Source organism: Equus caballus, chromosome 4 (genome assembly GCF_041296265.1).
Source record: "Equus caballus isolate H_3958 breed thoroughbred chromosome 4, TB-T2T, whole genome shotgun sequence".
NCBI lineage: Eukaryota > Metazoa > Chordata > Mammalia > Perissodactyla > Equidae > Equus > Equus caballus.
In genome coordinates, this window is record NC_091687.1 from 4280495 (window position 1) to 4304175 (window position 23681).

Sequence of the window (23681 nt, forward strand, 5' to 3'; positions counted from 1 at the left end):
TCTGTTTTTACACCAGTACCATACTATTTTGATTACTATCGCTTTGTAATATAGTTTGAAATCAGAAAGCATGAGGCCTCCAGCTTTGTTCTTCTTTCTCATGATTGCTTTGGTTATATTGCTAAGATAGCTTTTAGGGTATTTTGTGGTTCCATAAAAATTTTAGGATTGTTTGTTCTATTTCTGTGAAAAATGCCATTGGAATTTTGATATGGATTGCAATGAATCTATAGATTGCTTTCGGCAATATGGACATATAAGCAATATTAATTCTTCTGGTCCATGAGCACAGAGTATCTAATTATTTGTGTCATCTTCAACTTCTTTCATCAATGCTTTATAGTTTTCAGTGTACGGGTCTTGTACCTCCTTGGTTAAATTTATTCCTAGGCACTTTATTCTTTTTGATGCTATTGTAAATGGGATTGTTTTCTTGTTTTTTCTTTCTGATAGTTTGTTATTAGGGCATAGAAACACAACTGATTTTTGTATATGGATTTTGTATCCTGCAGCTTTGCTGAATTCGTTCATTAGTTTGAACAGTTTTTGGTGGAATCTTTAGGGATTTCTACATATAACATGTCATCTGCAAATAGACACAGTTTTACTTCTTCCCTTCTGATTTGGAGACTTTTATTGTTTTTTTCCTGCCTAACTGCAAGAAGAATTTGAAAAGGATTGATATTACTTATTCTGTAAAGGTTAGGTACAATTCACTCGTGAAGCCATCTGGTCCTAGACTTTTGTTTGTTCGGAAATTTTTGATTATTGACTCAATCTCCTTCCTAGTAATCAGTCTGTTCAGATTTTCTATTTCTGAATCATGTGATTCAGTCTTAGGAGGTTGTATATTTCTAGGAATTTATCCATTTATTCTAGGTTATCCAATCTGTTGGCAGATAACTGTTCATAGCAGTCTCTTATGATCCTTTGTATTTCTATGGTATCAGTTGTAGTCTTCTGTTTAATTTCCGATTTTATTTATTTCAGTTCTCTCTTTTTTTTCCTTGGTGAGTCTAGGTAAAACTTTGCCTATTTTTCTTTGTTTTTCAAAAAACAACTCTTAGTTTAATTGGTTTTTTCTATTATCTTTTTAGTCTCTAGTTCTTTTTTTTTTTTTTCCTAAAGATTGGTACCTGAGCTATTGCCAATCTTCTTCATTTTTTTTTCTTCTTCTTCTCCCCAACAACCCCCAGTACACAGTTGTATATTCTAGTTGTAGGTCCTTCTGACTATGCTATGTGGGATACCGCCTCAGCATGGCCTGATGAGCAGTGCCATGTCTGCGCCCGGGATCTGAACTGGCGAAACCCTGGGCCACCAAAGTGGAGCGTGTGAACTTAACCACTTGGCCAATGGGCCGGCCGCTCTAGTTCATTTAATTCCACTCTGATCTTTGTTATTTCCTTCCTTTTACTAACTTTGGGCTTAGTTTATTCTTCCTTATCTAGTTCCTTGAAGTGTAAAATTAAGTTGTTTATTTGAGATCTTTCCTGTTTCTTAATGTAGGCATTTATTGCTATGAACTTCTCTCTTAGAACTAATTGCTTTTGCTACACCCCATACATTTTTGTATGTTGTATTTCCATTTTCATTTTTCTCAAGATAGTGTTTGATTTCTCTTTTCATTTTCTTGACCCATTGGTTGTTGAGCAGCATGTTGTTTAATCTCCATGTTTGTGAATTTTCTAGTTTTCTTCTTGTAATTGATTTCTAGTTCATACCACTGTGGTTGGAAAAGTTGTTTGATATGATTCCAATTTTCTTAAATTTATTAAGACTTGTTTTGTGGCCTAAAATATAATCTATCCTGGAGAATGTTCCACACGCGCTTGAGAAGAATATGTATCCTGCTGCTTTTGGATGAAATGCTCTGTAAATATGTGTTAAGTACATCTGGTTTAACATGTTGTTTATGTCCAATGTTTCCTTATTGATACTTTGTCCGGATGATCTAGCCATTGTTGAAAGTGGGGTAGCGAAGTCCTCTAGATTAACGTACTGCTGTCTACTTTTCCCTTCAGCTCTGTTAATATCTGCTTTACATATTTAGGTGCTCCTACATTAAGTGTCTAAATACTTACAAATGTTACATCCTCTTGTTGGACTGACTCCTTTATCATCATCTAATGACCTTCTTTGCCTCCTATGGCAGTCTTTGTCTTAAAGTCTGTTTTGTCTGAGATAAGTATAGCTACCCCTGCTTTCTTTCGGCTTCCATTTGTACAAAATATCTTTCTCATCCCTTCACTTTCAGTCTGTGTGGAGTCTTAAAGCTGAAGTGAGTCCCTAGTAGGCAGCAGATAGCTGTGTCTTGTTTTTTCAATCTGTTCAGTCACTCTATGTCTTTTGATGGAAGAATTCAGTCTATTTACATTTAAAGTAATTATTAATAGGTATGGACTTACTCCTGCCATTTTGTTAACTGTTTTCTGGCGGTTCTATAGTTGCTTTCTTCTTCTCTTGCCCTTTTCTTCTGTAATTTGATGATTTCCTGTAGTGGTATGCTTAAGTTCCTTTCTCTTCATCTTTTGCATATTTACTATAAGTATTTGCTTGTCGTTACTATGAGGTGTATATAAAACATTTTATATTTATAACATTCTATTTTAAGCTGATAACCTTAGTTCAAATGCATACTGAAGCTTTACATTTTTACTCCATCCTCTCACATTTTATGTTTTTGATGTTACAATTTACATCTTTTTATCTTGTGTATCCATTAACAAATTATTGCAGTCATAGCTATTTTTACTACTTTTGTTTTTTAATCTTCATACTAGATTTATAAGTGATTTACCTACCCCCATCACAACATGAGAGTATTCTGAATTTAACTATATATTTACCTTTACTAGTGAAATTTATACTTCTATACGTTTTCCTGTTACTAATTAGCACCCTTTAACTTCAGCCTGAAGAAGTTTCTTTAACATTTCTTGTAAGGCCTGTCTAGTGGTGCTGGACTCTTTCAGCTTTTGCAAGTCTGGAAAACACTTGATCTCTCCCACTCAAACAAACTTCCAGTTCTAATATGCTATAACGACCATCCCCTCACAGCTCTACACATTTTGAAATGAAAATCCTCCATAATATGACAGCAATGTCCTTACTGCCTATATACCAGCTAGTCTATTAGATAGGACAGAGGAATGTAAATGTCCCTTGGTATTATCAATAATAGTATTAGTCAGCTAATCTTTAATAAACCTCAATTAAATTAATTAAAATTATTCCCTTGGTGATCTTAAAATATATGTAAGAGGTTTTGAAGACTATTTTTAGAACATAAAGGAGACAGAGGTTCTGATTTCAGATACTATGTATGGAAGAAAGGAAAGTACTACAGATAATTAAAAGGAATTCATTTCTCCATGGAAAACAGTGCTCTAAGATGACATACTGTAAAGTGATTTATAGCATATTGACCGTAGTTCTTCTAATGAAAAAGCAATTGTCCAAGTTTCCCCTGGAGAACACTCAGTAACAACAAGCCATGCTCATGGAAAGGCATGAATTAGAAAATGAGAACCAAATGAACTCACAGCTGGCAAAAGCCAACAATAATTAATTTAACACCAGCCATTTGTAGTGAACGTGTATACAGTTCAAAATTTCCCTTGAGAGAAACAAGGTCATTGAAGGGCAGAGGCCACATATTTGAACATGGTCACAGAATGTTTACTTAATAAGATAATATGTTCCAAAGGTTCTACATGAAAAAAAAATAACTCGCTTTAGGACTAGGACGTTATGATAAATAGTTGGTCAATACCATCATTTGAATTTCACTATTGCAAAAGTATTTCTGAAAAACATTCCCTCAGTGAGTTCACATTGAACTTGGACAATATATTCTTCAACAGCGGCAGAGAGAAAACAGCATCATTATAAGGGGCTTTATTCTGACTCATTGGCTAAGAAAATGGGAACAGTTTGAGATCTTCCATGTTGTTTCATCTTAATGAGCAGTGAGCATTTTTCATGTCCTTATTAAAGTGGTTAAGATGTTCCCCTAGTCTCATTATCACTGCCAGAGTATACTCTCTGTTGTTTCATAACCAAGACAACTCCTTTTCGTTTCAGAGAAGATCAGAAAGTCAAATCTGATTGCTCACATGTGGTTGTTAATAAAACTCCTACAGCGTTGCTCAAGGTGCCCATGGGGAGTTTACAATTATTTATATTTTCTTATGGGTTTCTATAATTACTGCGATTGTACTTTCACAAAGTAAATGTAACTCTACCAATTAAAGCAGTGGTGGGTTAAGAATATTCATCAGATTTGTGTGAAAGGATATCGTTCTTAGGGTTTTGATCAAAGCACAGAAATTAAATTGCTGTTATCATGCATTCAACTCGTGTTAAATTAAAAGGCTCAGCAACTTTGGCGTTTATTTGAGCAGATGTTAACTATTTATGAGAATAAACATGGTACAGGACTTGCATTCATGATATGACTTTTTATTGTATTAAAAGTGCTGGGAAAAAAACCTACCACACAAATTTGGGGGATATAGTTTACGGTATGCGACCAATTTGAATGACTGTTAATTCAGGTCAAAATAAATGTTCAGAAGGATATAATTCTAAGAAATCTTATTTTGGATTACATCTCTGAATCTTCTTACCTCGCTTCATCCCTTTATTTTCTTTGAAGGTTCCACGACTAAGACAGAACATTCACAGAAACAAGCATCTGAGGCTATCGCATAGCAAATACACGATATAACCTTTCATACTCTGTCACACAGAAACTTCATTTCATCTAGTTCAACAGTGCTCACAGCAAAGGTGACCAGCTGTACTTCCATTCCATTAGCTGTCATTTTGACGCTAGAATTTGAGCCTGCTGTGTGTGAGATGTGACTGTCCGTGCACAATTTCCATCAAAGGTAATTTTCTGTGCAATGGTGTGTAAAATTTACCTCTAATTATGATAAGGTCACGGATGGGTCATTTATGAAATGTTCTCTGGAGACAACTGCGGTGAATAGCTTTCGGCAAGATTCATCTGGAGAAATTAAATTGGTCTGACCGTGATTCAATAGAAAGTAAAACTCTCTTAGAAAATTATTCCTCTGTCATGTTTAAAGTCCTAAAGGAACCCAGGAGGGGCAGGATGCACAGTGGTGTAGGCTGTGGGTTTTGGAATTACGCACACCTAGTTCTCGAGCGTGCCACAGCCACTCTCGCTTTGGGAGTCCGTGCACTGCAAAGTTTCCCATAATTGGAACACTCCTCCTTCAGATCTCCATGTGGCTGGAACTGTCTTGTTCTTTTACTGTACTGTGTCTACTACCTGATCTATCTGATCAAGGCCTCCACCTCCTGACCCAAAGGAGCCACCTCCAGACTCCAGTTAATCACTACTGTGCTGTCCCATTGACGTGCCTGCAGTACTAACCACAGTCTTAAAATATTTATTTACTGTTTTTTGTACAATTAAGTTTGCATATGACCATAGAGGGAAAAATACAAGAAGAAAAGGGACCTTGACTGGGAGATCCCACAATCTGTAAACCCCACTGACATTAACTACATGAGTCACTGGTCCAGCACTGCTTGATAAAATGGATTAGAAAGGAGAGCTTAGTTAATAAATTAGGGATGAAAAAACTTCCTGGACTTTATCCAAGACAGCATGAAAACAAAACTACTCATGAGAAATTTTGTTACAACAGTCATTAGAGTGATTTCACATTTCCCTCTGATCATGGGGGACCTCCGTGAAGGGAAGAATATGTTAGCCACTTTAGTTATTAACACTTTTGAAAGGGGTTTTTATATGTAATGGTGGGAAATGAGATTTTGAGGTTAATAACTATGGTGAAATTTTTTATTTATCTAAGTCTATCAGTATTTTGTTTTTAGCCCTCCTTCCCAAGATATCTTACTTGTAGACATAATAATGACTTTTCACATGGTTTATGTTCAGTAAATATTTGTCAACAAATGACTAAGTGCTCGATGGATTAGAAGATCATCCTGTGTCCCAACCCTTATTGCAGATTCTACCAACAACAATGATGAAATCCTTACCCTGTGACAACAACAACAAAGATGAAATCCTTACCAAAGGGTCCAGTCATGGCCACAGCATGGCTGAACATTTCCCAGGTAGAATCCTAGAGACTGAGTGACCTCCACAAGATTGGTAAAGTCAAGACTAATGCTGTTGAAAAGGACAGATGTCATGATAATCTCATCAATAGCCCACACGTCTTCGCCCTGAGAAGAATGATATGGTTGCCACCATCTGAACTGAATTCCAAACTGTCTTGCATCATCTGGTAATTCTACGGAGATTATTCTAAAGGAGAAAATAAAATTCAGATCACTTTGACATCCAAAAATACAAACATTTATAGCAGCATCTTTTTTCTGTTGTATAGCATTTAAAAAAAAGACTTCTCTCACTATTAAAAACATTCTTCTGAGATTTCCAATTTCCTGTTTGACCCTAACAAAGTCTTCTAAACACATCCAAAAAAACGTGACTTTTCTCTCACTCATCTGCTCTCAGAAAAGCTAACTCAGTAAGTCACAGTTGTCAAAGTGGCAGAATTTGCCTTAGCCTCGTGAAGGATCTTGGGCAGCTTGTTAAACATATTACACTTTGGGGCTGGTTGGCACCATGACACTTCCTCATTCCCATGAGTTTAGCGTAGCATGCGGGGTCACTTGCTGTGTCATGGCGGCTATGACAACAAATCTGTATCTGATAAATGGGGAAGAAAATTAAGAATAATATCTAATTTCCAGGAGCAATTACGTACACAGCAGCAGGAACCATACATTAATTGCCACTGCAATGACATCTGCTTGAGAGCTCCATAAATCATGGTACCATGCTGCTCACATCCATACACAAGGTGGGATGCGGAGCAAATGGCAAATGGAGCATTTGTCTCCATCAATGCACAACTGAACACCAGGAGAGGTGCTTGCAGTAAACGCACACGGAAGGGATACGTCTCCCAGTGAGCAATGAAAAACTCCCTGAGACAGGTGACTGCTTGAGTAACTTAGAAATAAATTATTTAAAAACTTCAATGTCTAAGGCTGGATTTACTGAGAAATTAGATTGATTTCCATGTTTGTATTATGTTTACCTTTAGTTATTGTGTAAAGAGACATTAAATCACATCTGGAAATGTAATTTTTTACACACTGAAAGTGATTAAAAATAATTCTCTTTAAATAATTTATATACAGAAATATGGGGTAAAAGAACATGACTGGTAGGACTTCCGGCAATGTGAGAAATATGCTTTTTAAATAATGAAAAATCAGTATTCAAATACAGAAATGTAAATTCAAAAACACTTCTTATGGGGCTGGCCCCGTGGCATAGTGGTTAAGTCCAGCATGCTCTGCTTTGGTGGCCTGGAATTGTGGGTTCAGATCTCAGGTGGGGACCTACACTACTTGTCAAGCCACACTGTGGCAGCGACCCAAATACAGAACAGAGGAAGACTAACACAGACGTTAGCTCAGGGCTAATCGTCCTCAAGCAAAAAAAGAGGAAGACTGGCAACAGATGTTAGTTCAGAGCGAAGCTTCCTCACCAAAAAACAAAACAAACCCCAAACGACAACAACACTTCTTAAAGTAAAAGGACATAGCTATAATATGTTTATGTTTTTAAAATATTTTTGAATTCTTATGATTTTAAAATTTTTTTTTTTTTGAGGAAGATTAACCTTAAGCTAACATCTGCTGCCAATTCTCCTCTTTTTGCTGAGGAAGCCTGGCCCTGAGCTAACATCCACGCCCATCTTCCTCTATTTTATACGTGGGATGCCCATCACAGCATGGCTTGACAAGCGGTGCCATGTCTGCACCTGGGATCTGAACCAACGAACCCTGGGCCACTGAAGCGGAACGTGTGCACTTAATCGCTGCGCCACCACGCCGGCCCCTCTTTAAAGACTTTTAAATCTGAATTTTTTTTTACCAATGTGAATTTATTAGAAGAAAAGAGTAAAGTTTAGTTAAATTATTTTAGTAATTTTCACTTTAACTTTTCTAAATATTTATTTGCTTATCAAATAAGTAAATAAAAATGTTTATTTATAGTAATATATCAACTATATAAGAAATAAACTATATTCAAACTAGGTCAACAATAAAAACATGCACTAATTTAATAATTTAAATTATCATTATGTTATTAGAAAATAATTTTTCTTTACATTAATCATTTTAAAAGTAGCTATTATTCTTATCTAGGAAAATAAACATAATTTTTAAAAATAACAAGTGAGAAGTAGAATTTCTCAGGCAACTTTAAAGGAAAATAACGTGTATATGCATGTGTGTGATACTAGTAATTGAAATGACCGATATTTTCCCTGGTAGAGATGTTGACACCGTGGGTCTATGAACAGACTCGGTTACAGTCCCCACTCTGACATGTAACGGTGAGTGGCTCTGCAGCTGCAGGAAAGGTACTCAGCTTATGTGTGCCTCAGAATCTTCATCTGTGGAACTGGGATCTATCTTTAAGGCAAAGTCAGAGACTCTTCTGGATTTTTCACTATGGTGTCTTAACATCTAGAACAGCATCTGGCACACAATAAGGACTCAACAAACTCTTGCCGCATGAATGAAGCACATATTATCAGCACACCCTGAGAGAGCTTCGAATACAGAGGCAGAAGGAGGTTAATATTCTAATTTTCAGTGGCTTTTAAGTGACGATGCGAGGATGGCCCAGATCCTGTGCCCTTGACCTTTACTTCACATCCCAGGATAGAGTGGGAGGCCCTGCTTTCACCACTCTGCATAATACAGTGGCTGCTCAGAAGAGCTCTGAAACCACTTGATCAGAATATTCCGGGACGAGAACCCAGGGACTTGGGTCAACACTCTACATCCATCTTCCTTTTTTGGGTAGGTACTAAGCTCATAGATTTCTTGTAATCAAATACAATTATCAAAATTTAAAAATACCAATTATTTCCCAAGACCTTCCAGTCAGTTTGAATTAAAAGATTAACTTAGACAGATTTTAAATTTTATAAATAACAAGCAAATAGAGTTCTTTTATTTACTGGGTGAATCACAGACGGCAACTTACTAGAAACTAGCTCGAAGTAATAGCAGTTAGCTAACTAGCATATCTAACTGACGGATCGTACTTCATTTATGAGCGAACATGGCAGAAGGGAACAATATGGAATTCACAGCAATTACAAGCAGCAATTTAAACTGAAGAAAATACGGCAAATGGCTAAAGGCATCAAGACATATTTAACTCTCCAATGAAGAATTTCCATGGTTTGTATTATTTATCATATAAAATATAATTTAGTATCTAGAATATATTAAATTCTACTTCTGCCATGTCACCTTTTATTAATATTTGTAGGAGAGAGGGGGAGGGAGGAAGAGTCTCATGGACAGAGGCACAATATACAAAATGAAAGTGTTCCTGGTGCCACTACCACGTTCTCCTTTTTAAAAAATCTCCACTCTGATCTTAATCTTTCAAGCTATGCACATACCTAATGCTGAAAAAACACCTTGATTCTACACAGAAGAAAAATGTTGCTGTCAAATGGCAAGCAAGATTAAATGCACCTTTGCAATAGCACATTAAATGTGTAATTATTTTTCATATCAACAGAGATTAATTAAATTTTGTGATATAGATTGATGACTGAATTTTGTAGCTGTCCATCTTTGTTCGAAAAATTGTGTTTTAGGCCAAGTTAATTTAGGACAGTGATATTTTCTTCATGTTTTCATCATTATTATTAACACCTTGATTTTTGTTTAATTTTCTTTTAATATTTACTATGGAGTGTCTATGAGATGTTTCTTTAGCATTCACATGTCTCTACTGAGTGAGAAAGTTGAGTTTAGCCCTACATTTACCTTTACAGGGAAAACAACACATCCGGTGTGTTCTTAAAATTGTATAATGTATACTATTTATAACTCATAAGAGTTGTTAACCATTATTACTGCTACACGCTACTTCGTTTTCTATGAAAATAAAAGTTCTCATCTATTTACAAATACTTAGAGATAGGGAGTACCCTAGGCACAGTTCTAAAGTATGTAAAGTCTATCGTCAGTGGCCCTTCTTGCCATGGTGCCAACGCAAACCTCAGTGCCCGGAGCCCTCCCTCTTTTTCACCTCTCCGCATCATCAAACGGTACTTCCAGGAAGTCAAACGGTGTGAGTTCTTTACATCTGACTGTGAACGTAGCCACAGTGTGACCTTCTCTAACGGTATTTTGACTTTCCCATCCTCCTCTTCTTCTCTTTAAATTTTTAAAGCAATTTTAGTGAGAAGGTCAATACGTATTCTAGAAGGGGAGAGGATCCTTTGTGCAATTCCAAAATTGTACCACTAATGGTGATTACGACTCCGCCCACATAGAAGAACGTCCCTGCTTCAAGTAAAACTTAAATCTCACAATTGTGACTACAGATTACGAAATATATAAGCTAAAGAAAAATAAAAGTGGCCTGAGGAAAGGACTTTAAATACATCCTCACACTCCACCTTTGCTAGGGACTCTATACATGCTAGAAAAATTTATTTGTACTCATTACTTAATTATATTATGTACAAATTTAAAAACCATATTGGTTATCAGATTTTATGAATTATTACCTCATATAATTTATTACAACATATTATATTGCTAACAAATATCTGTCAACAGCATTTATAATTTAGTGCCATATTAAAATCATATCTGGGGCTGGCCCCGTGGTGTAGTGGTTAAGTCTGGCATGCTTTGCTTTAGCAGCCCGGGTTCGTGGGTTCGGATCCCAGGCATGGACTTACACCACTCTCAAGCCATGCTGTGGCAGCAACCCACATACAAAATAGAGAAGGTTGGCATAGATGTTAGCTCAGAGCAAATCTTCTTCAAAACAAAAATCATATCTAAAAGTTTGCACTATATTTGAATAAGCAAAATAGTAACTATTTGTCACTTTCCTAGGCATCAAAATATTTCCCTTAGATGCATATTTCAAAATATGAGAATAAATTTCTTCAAAGTATCAGAAGTCAGTAGGACAAACGGATTAGAAGAAGAATGTGGCTTGCTAGATTTTTATTGCAAGATACATCCATCTCTGTCCTCACCATCTCTCAATGGAAAAATATCTAGAATCCTCACACAGTCTTATACCATTTGAATGATGACTTCCACAGGAAAGAGCTATCACTCTAATCATTTTTCCAAATGTTTTCCAACATACCTGGGCTCATGATAGTTGAGATATGAATAGTGCTCCAAGAGTTTCCAAGTTATCCCATTATCATAAGAATAATGCAATAAGACTCCTTCACCAGGCTGGTCGGGGGCTCTGCACGTGCTCAGAACGGACTTGCTCCCCAGCCTCAATGTGAACTGGAGAAACCTAGACAGGAATTGTCTATAATTAGTGTGTGCATAAATATTTTTAATCATAATGTTCATTTTGGCTTTTAAAGAATTTCAAACAAATTTAAATGAACTACCCAAAAGCTGTAGGTTTCCATGCATCCTTTTTTTATGAAATGTAAGTAATTTCACCATGAGATGTATGAATATGTGTAGAAGATGAGGTCAATGAACATGTTTATATACAGATACATCCACACAAATATAACCGTATGTTTATACATGTTTGTATACTACGTACTTGTGTACATACACTTAAAATGCCAATCATTCCTTTACTGCATTATTTATTAGGCACTGGGGGAAGGGAATATGTAGGGTAAATCTAATCAGCCTTTGCAAGCTGTCAAATAAATAAAACTACATAAATAATTAACTAGCCCTTGGCTTAAGAACACAGTTTTGATGCTAACATTTCATATTTTAAAAAATCTAGTCAGTCTTTAGTATCCTAAAGTCATCAGTAAGCCTGTTAATTTACTAAAAATTAGGGCAAAATAACCCTACATAAACTGTAAGCTTCTTCTCATCCTGGTTAAAAATTGGAAGATGTATATATTAGCAAAAAAGAAAAAGAATAAAAATTGAAAAGAAATGGATCTAAAGTCAATCATCAGTATCTGGTTTCTGTATGTATTCCCTCCTGCCTTAACTCACCTGGATTGTGAGCTGTCAAGGAAAGATGTAATCAGCTGACGCCTCCCATCTTTGTTGAAAACCAGGGCCTTACCACTGGCCAAGACACCGCAGCCAAAGCTGACTTCAGCACCACGGATAGAGTAAAAGTTATGGTATGAGGAGAGCCTGGAGCTACCAAAGCTTTCAGAAATAAACATTGGGAATGTCTGGGATGCCATCTCACAAGCTGGGCCGGAAAATCCAGGGTCACACCTGAAAGAGATACCACGAAATTAAATCTTAAACTGTTGGCCCTTTCAGAGACTCCTGAATCTACTTCAGGGAGGAGGAAGTCCAGCGGCCAGGCTGCGATACAATGGTGGGTGAGGCTCATTAATCTTTGGAGAATTCTGAATCTGAAGACTTGATAAGGGCGGACTGACTGTAAGTACTCTGGAAGAATGCAGTCAGTGCACAGCCCTGCTATAAAAAGCTTATGTTTCAAACAATAACCCAGCACTCACCTTTAACCAATGCCAGCAATTTATGTGCAAATGCATCTACATTGGTACACACTTCCAAGTTAAAATCTTTGTAAAAGGTGCATTGTATGTAAATAATTTTATTTATAATGATGTTCAATAAGTTTGTAAAAGAAACAGCATAAAAAAAATACTTCCATAAGATATCTAGAATAAATTTCCTCTAGGAGCAAATGCAAAAATACACATTATGTTTCCAATGAGAAATTATTTGAAATATTTGGAAAAGATTGGAAAACAAATCTGTCTGTATTCCAAACTTACATTGGCATTATAAAGGGAATGCATACACCCTTGACCTAGATAGATGTCCTCAGCAGAACTGTGTTGCCTCTCAGGAATCCAAAATTAGCAGCGCTTCAAGAAAAAGAAAAACAAAACCAAACCACACGCAACACCTGCCTGCCGCCACGTAAGGATATGCTGTATTTCTGTTAGCTGACTAGAATATATAAAGAGCTCCCTGAGTCTTCTATCAGTGAGAAAACTCATCACAGAGGACTCAATAATTGGATATCAGAAACTTCTTAAATTTTAAGGCGTTTACTCATCAGGAATTAGTTTCCGATTCCTTATTTTCATTGCACTATTTCTCACTATCGTTACCTTGTCACCCATTATAAAACTAAATTTGTGTCTTTTTGGGTGGTGTAGGTGGGTTCTTGTTTAAGCATTCAAAACTTCTGATGTCAGGAATAAGGCTTTTATAAAGCAAGTGTACCAAGCAAGTGATATTATGGCATAACTCAGAAGGCTGCTTCTGGAGCACTCATGCTGAAACTGGGATCTATGCTGGCCTCACAGAGGGTCAATGGAGGGTATGAATGTGCTGAAATCAAATGCCAAATTGTATGTGCACTGGATATTCTGGGGGAGAAGGTTTATAGTTATCATCATATTAGCAAAGAAGGTGGACCCTAAAATGCCAAGAACTATCGTAGCATGATGTTCGAGAGTTGTCTTGGCACTAGGGATGGGAGTGGGAAAGAAAACCAATATTTATGGAGCATGTAAAGGAGCCTCAAACAGTTTGCTTCTTTCACGTGCTATTTCATTGATTTAGTCAGACTCTAAATAGCCAAGTAGCCTGCAAAAAAGATTTAAAAAATGAGCTAAAGAAGACGTATTTTAACATTAGGAAACTGAATGTGGTTTACCATGGCCACAAATTGCAATTAGAGTCCCCCAACAAGACTATCTATTACCAGAGGGCATTTCAGGGCAAATGCATTTCTGTCTATCTTAAATGAGTCTTTTTAAGACCAGAGATTGGGAGAAATCGGTGATCATTTAGAGATGACTCACACTGGAGTGAGTTCCCATTTAAAAGTTTTGAAGTGTACTTTTCATCAAAAGTTACACAATTGGGGTGGAATGCTGATAAGGATTCCATCCATATATTTAAAAAATACCTTCATGGCCTTTGTTTTGCAGCGAAACAGTAGGGTAGCACACACTGGTGATTTCAGGAATGAACTGAAGCTGTCCTGACTCCAAATATGTCCCCTACTGGTTCATCTACCCACCTTTTATTGGTCACCCTGTATGTCAGGAAAAAAGGTCCCACTGTTAAGATACATGGATGACATTTACCTAGGAAGGTTTCTAATGCTCTTTGTCCTCATTAGCGTGTCTAACTGGGTGGCCCATCAGGATAGTGAGTTGTCAATTTAGAAACCCAGGCCTGGGGATCGTACACCGGCAAGAAAGTGTTCGGGAGCAGGAGAGGTGGACTCCTGGTAGCAAATAACGGTAGTGATGAGGGGAGCAAAGTGGAGAGAAAAATACAAAGCTGCAGAGGCCCCAGTTCAAGGATTTGTTTAAAGGAAATAAGTGGTATTGAATATGAATTTCTTTTCTGTGCAATTTTGCTCAAACTTGACAATGCACATATTACTGGAAAAGGATGCAGGGGCTCAACATTTAGGCCAGCCACAAACAAACGAAGCCAATGAATACTACGTAAAACATTGTTAGAAACAGGGAAAAAACTAAAGTTCCAACTGGTGAAAATATTCTGCCAAACCTCAGAAGGAGGAAAAGGCTATGATTATTCAGGATAATGTATAGTGTCAAAAAGGAAGGATGCCCAGGGGCACAAACCTGCCATTCAGCTTTCCGTTTGCATCCATCATGAGTGACACAGATGGTTGCCTTAATAAAACTATTGAATGCCAACAGGGATATTGTACACAAAAAATGAAGTATGAGGTATAACTATGGTAATTACAGATAGGCCTCTTAGAAATTGCACTTTCTATTTTCATTAATAAAAGCAGCTGTCATTTTAGATAATTTGTTTTCAAAACTTTTCAGGACAACTTCAGGACTTACAAAAATTTCCGGGCTCCTTGTGTTAATTTTATTTGAAGTGCACTAAATGAGAGGATAGCCTGGTTATGGATACGGGAAGAAGGTAACAACTTGAGGAAGAAACCAGCCAACGTTTCAGAGATCTAATGAGTCGGTGTTTCTGGGCGGGAGTTGGTGGTTTTATTAAAAAGCACAGAGATGCATTTTCAGTTTTGAAATATGAACAGGAATTTTCAATTCTTTACATACATTATAAAACATTTCCATTGTGCAGAGTGATTTCTTTGTTAATTAAAATCATTAAAATATAGTTAAAAAGTTAATCTGACATTCTAATCTCAGTCTTGGCAGGTGTCTTCCCTCATACATATAATCTCCAAATGATCAGTTCAAAGTCCTTTTATGAGTTCTCCACTAATTAATTAATTGACTAACTAATCAATTAATTATTCTTTTTGTTTGCAACACGAGACAGACTAGATGATCTTTTGTTGAAAACTTATCTGTATAACAAAGACCGTGTGATTTCAGGAATTTCCAGGATATTTTATACTTAAATATTAATATGGAATGACACAAATATGAATATTCATTCTTGGTATAACCATAGCACAATACTCTGGTGGTGACTAGGTATTACACTATTTATGCATAATTTCGGACTTCATATTCAACATCATTATTATGTAAAATACTTCATACATCAGTTGGAAGACTCAAATGATTTTCAAAAGTAAGTGAGGTTGCAAAGTTATATCTAAAGATGAATTTTCTTATCAATCTGCTAAATTTGGCTCACTCCAATCTCCTTTAGCATTGGGTCTACGGGTCAGTACTGATTTTCATAATTTATTTACAAAGCACGCTAGGAATTAAAATATAACTCATAAACACTAGAACAAGTTTATGGAAAAACAGCATATTGAAGAATGTAACTAAAGACAGAAAAAGCAGTCATCAAGCTCTGAGGAATTCAAATTTGTTCACAAATTTACATGAGGTATGCTAAATTTATTCACAATTTAGCGTAATAGAAAATTTATTTATTAATCAACTTCCAATTACAAAATACACTTAATATTCTACTACACTTAAATTTCACTTGGAGTATCTTATTTTAGGTCTTAAAAAGACCTCAAAAGCCTAAAAATGAAATCAAAACATATTAAAATGACTTGTGGCTTCAAATCAAAAGAGAGAAGTATAAACATTATTTTAAAATGCTTACTTGCAGCCATGTTGCGTGCACTGTCCTCTGCCAGAACAGAATTTGAGACACGATGGACCAATGTAAACTGTAGGGCAAAAGACAGCATGTAAAAAACGGCAAAACAATCGGAAAAACCAAGAACACCAGCAGCCTGTGAAACCATTTTGTGAAGTTAATACTCATGACATCTAGCTCACTGTATGTACGCTGTGCGCAGGAATCCAGGTGACACATAGACTGCTGTGGGACAAGGTAAGTGCTTAGCTACAAATCTGCCGGAACTGTTCTGACTCAAATAATTCTTTCAAGATCTTCATGTTTCATAGCAAAAGAAAGTAGAAATATGTAATTTGGGTTCCTTAATGGAGTCTCTTCAGCTGAAACGATTTCAGGCAGAATATTAATGCTTCTGTCTTGAACTTTCTACAAAGTTTAATTTCTTTAGGTAGAAATAAAGAATTTACAAAGGGTCAATTTGATAGGTCGTGCAATGGAGAAGTTATAATTTAATTTTAAAAACTACAATTTCCATTCTTCTCTGGGGAAAATCTGTAACATTGGGAAATATCCTGATTGTTACATACATTTCTACATATTAATCCATTCTTCCTGAAATGGGGAGTTAAAATCTGCTGTTGAGCGTAAACCTATAACGCAGATATTTTCCTAAATGGTGGGCATGACTGATAAAGATGTTACACATCTAAATTCTAATCTTTAGAATACTGAGAAAAGGGCTCCTCGTTGTCGAACGGTAGGTTCTGAGATACTCAAACTCAAATACATTTAAAGATATTAAGCCTTTTGATAATCAATACAATCAATAATGCACCAAACAGTGTAAACATGGAACAAACCAATGAGGAGTTACAGGCAATGGTTACTAAAACCTCACGTAGTCAGTTTCAGGCATGAACAAATTTATCATCCATTATCATGCTCTTCTCTGGCTTGTAATCATGTCAAAATAGTTAAACGACTTTATTTTAAAATAAACTTTCCTGTGGGCTATGTTCCTATAAGCACTTATTGTCTGGAGCCAATGAATAGGTACAGTCATTCAAATGCGATACAAAGCAGGGCAGCAACAACTCTTGCTAAAGGAAACTGATGGGTGAGGAAGAGATTAGATTTGTAGACAGGCTGAGTGGTTCTAGGTGTCAAACAACCCCGGAGTCAAATTCTGGCTTCACCTGGGAAACTTTGGATAGTGATTTATTCTATCTAAGCCTCGATGTTCCTGTTCTTTAAAGTGGGGTGATATTGCTTGGAGGAAAGAATAAATGAAATGTATTATACTTAGCATGCTGCCTGGCACCATATGGTTATGATCATCTCATCGCCCTACTGGGGTCAAATGTCCTTCCTGCTCCACCTGCCTTGATGGGCTCCACTGGACCCCGAGTGCCGAGGAAGCAGAACGGGGCTTCGTTCTTCTTTAGCCTGGAAAGCGTATGGATTGTTTTCCCAGCACACTTGATTTGATGGCTGCGGTAGGATTTGCTCTAAGTCCTGTGAGTGGCTCATTGCATTCTGCAGGGTCCCTCCGGAGACTGCCCTATGGTGTACCCATGTCATAGTTCAAAGAGCTTCCATTGCAAAAAAATTCCACAATAAACCAAGACTTTCCAAGTCAATGAAAAAAACTGTAATTAAGAGTTTTGTTGTCAACTCTTCCTGCTAGCGATGGAGCGTTTAGGACTCACAGCATGAGTAATTTTACAAGCTCCTTTTTCCTAAGAGTGTGGAAAGGACAGATTTGTTTTCTTCAATATTACCATTAATGTAATCGAGTTGAAAACATTAAAAAGTGATAACAAACATACTTTGCTCTAGGATTTTCCATTTTGCAAAGAATTTCAGGATAATTTCCAAAGTACTTTCTTTACTCACTAGCAGGAGCTAGCCTCACCACGAAGGAAGAGCATACATAACACAAGTAGGATATTGACCTGGTTTTTTCTCTAGGTTTGTTTTCCTTGACATAATTTTGGAATGCTATAGTGAAACAGGAGAGATTTCAGGGGTGTTCTTTGGCAAGTTGGCACACATTTCTCTCCGGAAAGAGTGAGTGTGTGTCCTCTTGTTGTACTACGAAGAAGTCAGACAGCAGGTCCTGTTTTTGTGAACCCTTCACTTTGGATGATAACAGAATTGAAGAGATTTCTGCCCCACGTTTGGCATTTGACACATACTGTTCACCACGCTCATTCCACATATCTTTACCTTTACTCCTTCTACTCAGAGGCTGATGGTGGGAACTCGGGATATAGAGTAAACACTGTCTGACTTGGAATCATGTCGTAAGAGCTTTCTTTAGGAAATTTAGATCTTTTCATAGGCTTGTATGTGCTTCATTGCACTCTGGATATCCTCATGGGCTTTATTTCATTATTGTTTTTTTCATTTCTTTTATCATTATCACAGTAATATAAGTTCATTATGGGACCCTTGAAAAGTATGACAGCAGGGAAGTCACCTCCATCCCACTAATTCAGAGGCACATACTTATTCCCTAGAGCTCATTAACTGGTGTGGTAACTCAAACGCTAGGCAACACGTTCTACCAGTGGAGAAACTTCAGTTTAACAAATTCATCTTTAGATGTTTCTGCAAATGCACAGTGTTGACGTCCACATACTTCATATGGCCTTTGAAGTCTGGGCCCTTTATTGGTCTCTGAATACAGATTGTTTACAGAATTTACATTGGCTCATCAGCAAATTATCTTGCCTGAAGTTATTCCTGAGTTTCAAGAATGCATTTAATTGATTGTGTATCAATTTTTAAATTATTCAAAAATAACCGAAAAATTATTAAGACCTGGAAAACCAGCATTAAACAATGGTGTAGGCTTTTCCTACTTTACAAAATCGACACAAGTCACTGGCTGTGCTAAATTTCATAAGTATTGACATTCTGTCTCTCCTTCCCTCTCTTTCTACTTCCTTGTAGTATAACCCTGTAGTCAAATTTACATACTCTCTGAAAACAGGAAATCTATGAATTTGCCTGTAATTAGAATTATTAGAAAACCAAAGAGCTGACTATTAACAACAAATATAAGAAATTCACAGTCATGCATCCCGATAGCTTAAAATATCTTCTCTCACGTGCACTTGGCATAAGTAATACTGGCTTTAAAGTTAAGCAAAAAATTACGAACAATTCACTTAAAAATTAAAAATAACAAAGGACATTTTATGTATATCTAAATTTTCCTTTTATACTGTTTTCTGAAAAGGAGGTAGAAGTTTCACTCTAGAAGTTTCATTTTAGCGATGATGTTTCCTATGTGTGGTGTCTGCATCTAAACGATAAGCGTTCCAGATGTTGCAGCAGTTACTAAGAGAAGAATGGGTCTTATTTTAACACATGCAGTATGGTAAGTATTTATGTTAATTTTGTATAAAACATTCAAAGAAAATGTTAGGATATCCCTCGTCATCAACTGCGAATTTGAGTTTCAGGGCTTCATGCATTTTTAAATTATGTATGTTGAAACATTCTAGCATCTAATATTGCTGACTTCGCTGCCTTTTTTTTCTGATTGTGCATCCCTGGGCTTCTAACAGAATGCAAAAGAGAAGGGGAAGAAAGGGCGTTTAATGAATCGCAAGACCATGACTTAGAAACGTGATTAAGTCTGTGCTCACGAACAAAAGCACAGGAAGACTCTGCATCAATGGCATGTGATTATGACAGGCAGAAACTAACCATTATCAATTGCCCACATGTTTCCAAGGATTGGTCCCGTTTGTCTCCAGCGAATTCTGGTGTCCCGGGTTAGTGCTGCGTTGGGAAGGGGGATCGTTATTCGGTTCCACCTGCAAGAAATTTAGCACAAAACAGCTTCGCAACTATGTTCCCATCTTTTGAATCTGTTTTACATGTTTTTGATGTTCTAGTCTCTGTGTGCTTGGCAGAGCACTAAAGTTTGGTAATAAATGCTTTAAATTCACTTGTAGAGTTTGTTTATCGTTTTAAAACAGACACGTGACTTCTAAAAAAATCATGCTAGAATAGTGGGTTTCTTCTTAACAGCAAGTGATATTTATTTTGTTTTTAGACATTCTTTTTAGAAATTTTGCATCAATACTCAGACCTTAGATATTATTCTAGGACAAGCATCTGCACAGAGATGGGGTGCTGACTAGCATTGAGTACTCTCTATTTTTCACTATCCCCTAGTCCTACGCACATTTAAAGAGAGGCTAAGAAAGAAAATAATTCTCAACTTAATTTTGCTATCCTTGGAAATATTTTTACTATTTATCTAGTGCTTATTCAGTAAAGTGGCACGTATTTTACACAGTCATCTTTAATTCTCTTAACAGCCCTCAAAGGGGTGTACCAAAGGGGTGTATCGTAACCAACAGGGAGAGAAGTGAAAAGTTAGAGAGAGTAAATATCATGATCCAAGTAGATGGCAGAATCAGGATTTGAACCCAGGTTTATTGCCAAAGCTTAACTTTCTTTCACTTCTCTATGCTTCATCTATCCGTATTTTGGCAATAAGCCTTTTAGCAATAACTATAGGTTCACTATATATAGAATTTAAATTTATGTAATCCAACATAAAACAGCCAAGTACTGAAAGAATGGATGACCCTAAAAATTGTGATCTTGCATCAGATTTACTAAAATTACTGTTTTTTTTTTTTTAACGAGAACATTCCTAAGTCGGCAGAAAAAGAGAAGGCAGGTTCCTTATCTATCACGTCAAAAATACTAGTCTCAAGATTACTCATTGACTTTGAGTCTGCAACATGAATTCACATCTCCTGATATCTTAGAGAGCATCTACTCACCCACTGTAGTTTTCAGAGGAGTAGATAGTGCTGTGGGGGAGGTGGGGTCCAGCACAGATCTCAGGTAAACACTCGGTGTGAATGAGGGACCAGGAGCGCCCATGGTTGGTAGAAAACTCTAAACTGACACTGATAGTACCAAAACAAGCACAACAAAAAAGGGGCAGAGATAACAAACAAAATGAAATTATTCATCTATGGCTAAGTGCATTAAACATTTGTAGAAGGAGTGTAAAAAATTTTAAGATGCTGTTTCCCAAATGATTGTTTTTCTCCTCCACTGAAGTCTGGTCAGCCTTCAAAGGGCAAATGGTTAAATTACTGCTATAGAAACGAACTACGTTTTAAAGACAACAAATGGTAGCTTGAGTTGCGGCTCTTGAATTTGATAGATGGCAAGGCAATTACCACGTCTCACACTGCCACTTCATCCTGTGAACGTGAGACTACAAAGTTCTTAGAAAGGACACGAGCAACACTTCAGCAAGTGAAACTGAGAAATTACAGCTCTTGAAGTGTTAATTGATTTCTGTGCCTTTTATTAGGGGGTCACTAACCAACATGAGGTCAAGCTTTTCTTCCAGTTGTTAGTTTTTTCTTCTCTCTCACAATCTGTAGGAATGGATGGCTGCCACAGCATGTGCAAGCACCTCTGATACCTAAGACCAAGCTCTCAGAACGAAGTCACTTTTACTTAAAATCTATCCAATCATACTCTGCATATTAACTGAAGAACCTTTCTTTTGGGGAAAGTGTGTATTTTACTAATGGATATTTTATTAAAAATCCAGCTGAGAACCTACTGAGAACTTGTTCTCATTTAATAGCAAAGTCCATGTATTCCTTTTTTTGTGTGTGAGGAAGATAGTCCTTGAGCTAACATCTGTGCCAACCTTCCTCTGCTTTGTATATGGGATGCTGCCACAGCATGGCTTGATGAGTGGTGAACAGGTCTGTGCCCGGGATCCAAACCTATGAACCCTGGGCTATCGAAATGGAGCTCACAAACCCAACCACTATGCCACCAGGCCAACCCCCACGCATTCATTTTTAATTAGTTCACACATTCACAAAATAGGGCTTCCTACCTGTTACCAGGTTGATGAGTTCCACATCCCAGATTAATGGAAAACTGTATCATGTGAGACATTGTCGAAGGGAGAACAGGTAAGACGTGGAAAAAATCTACAGCCCAGACATTCCTGTTATGTCCTTGATGGTTCTTTTGCCTGAGACAAAATTTGGTAGCAGGAGTCTGAAGTTCAGGATTGATGACTACAGAAACCAAAGATGGAACCTTCAAAGCAAAGGAAACCAAAATCACTCATAATCCTCCCCATGTGAGCCTGCGTGAATTCTCGTAGATTCAGTCTTGCAGATACTATGTACATAACTGCCTTTTATTAAGCACCAGGCAACGTCCTGTGTATTCCATTTGTTATTTCACATAGAAGATGCTGTCCTCAGGGGGCATTTGTTTTAGTTACTCAGAATTCTTCCTTTGCAGACACCTGGAACTCTGTGTGTGACTGATCAGGCCCTCTCTGCCTGAAGATAAATTGGTGTAAGGTCTTTAAAAGTTATCAAAGGATGTGTATCCATTTTATCTACTTGACATTTACACTTTATCATCAGTCCTCTTTTAAAGTGGATTTGTGTAGTACTCATGGTTTGCCAAACGAGGTATTCTGAAAATAAACCTCTAAGCAGAAACAGCCAGAGCCAATGAATTGATCCGTGATAACTTACATAATTGATTTGGTCTGAGACATGCAGAGGACCAAGGCAGGTGTAACCCTACTTAGTCACAGCTGGAAAAACAGTCCATTGTGAATTTCCAAATGGTATAACTTGGGTGACCCCGGCAAGTGGAGTGCGCCGGATACTTTCTCTGTTTGTTCCCTATTCTAGCCTCGTTGTTTATCTCCTGTCTTCCTAAATGAAACCATGAGATGCTAGATGCTGGCTGTCTTCAAGCTCTTTAAAGTCCCGAGGGTACCATCAGTGTGGAGAGGCTAGCTATAATGAACGTGTGAGTGTGCCATACAAATAAATCTTTCATTTGAAAAGAATAATTTTACATCTTATGACAAGCAACACAGATAATTTTGAAAATGTGTGCCCATAACCAGAGCCAACACCTGTCCCAAATCCAAAAGGCAAAGGAAAAGGTCAACCCCTGGCTCTCATTAGCAAAGAAAAAAGCAAAGGTAATAACAATCTGTACTTTTGTAACGTCTTCTGCCTAGGAAATCTTGGAATGCAGGATAAATACTCATTATGCCCGATAGCAAGTCTGTGAGGCTGCATAATTAAAGCCACTTTTAGGGCTTTCATGGGGACAAGAATAACTGTCAGTCAGAGTATTGGGCTCTACCTTATTGTCTCTGATAGGCTGTGATTCATTCTTCCTGATATAACCTCAATTATCGTTTGCATTGGGGAAAAAGTGAATGTTAAATTGCTCGTGTCACTTTTAAAGAAATCTGGCATCTTTCCGTGCTGGCAGAAGAGAGATTTATCCTCTGCACCCAGCATGGTCTTCACGGTTTGGGCCTGGACTTGTCTAGGGAGGTCGGGGGTGGGTCACGTGGCATGCAGATTGGCATGTGTACCTTATACGAGGAATAGGAAAGGGTATCCAGCGCAATGTGCTCTTTTCTTCCTTCAATCTTTGCGTACAGGATGATGTCATTTTCATGAGAATCTCCAGAGTCACAGATTCCTCCTGCACAACCAATTTAAGTTGTTAGCACCAACTTGCATTCC

General features: G+C 37.1%; 1 protein-coding gene across 2 annotated transcripts in view; it reads right to left on the minus strand.

Moving 5' to 3' along the window:
• RELN (reelin) overlaps positions 1–23681 on the minus strand; it is a 459089-nt gene that overhangs the window by 138404 nt on the left and 297004 nt on the right. For both annotated transcript variants that reach the window (XM_023638850.2, XM_070265359.1), the window contains exons 13-20: positions 23528–23640; positions 22001–22209; positions 20913–21041; positions 19819–19928; positions 16120–16186; positions 12076–12309; positions 11234–11395; positions 6077–6313 (exon numbers count right to left, since the gene is read on the minus strand). In XM_023638850.2, the coding sequence (XP_023494618.1) occupies positions 6077–6313; positions 11234–11395; positions 12076–12309; positions 16120–16186; positions 19819–19928; positions 20913–21041; positions 22001–22209; positions 23528–23640 (1261 nt within the window). The remainder of the gene's footprint in view (positions 1–6076; positions 6314–11233; positions 11396–12075; positions 12310–16119; positions 16187–19818; positions 19929–20912; positions 21042–22000; positions 22210–23527; positions 23641–23681) is intronic.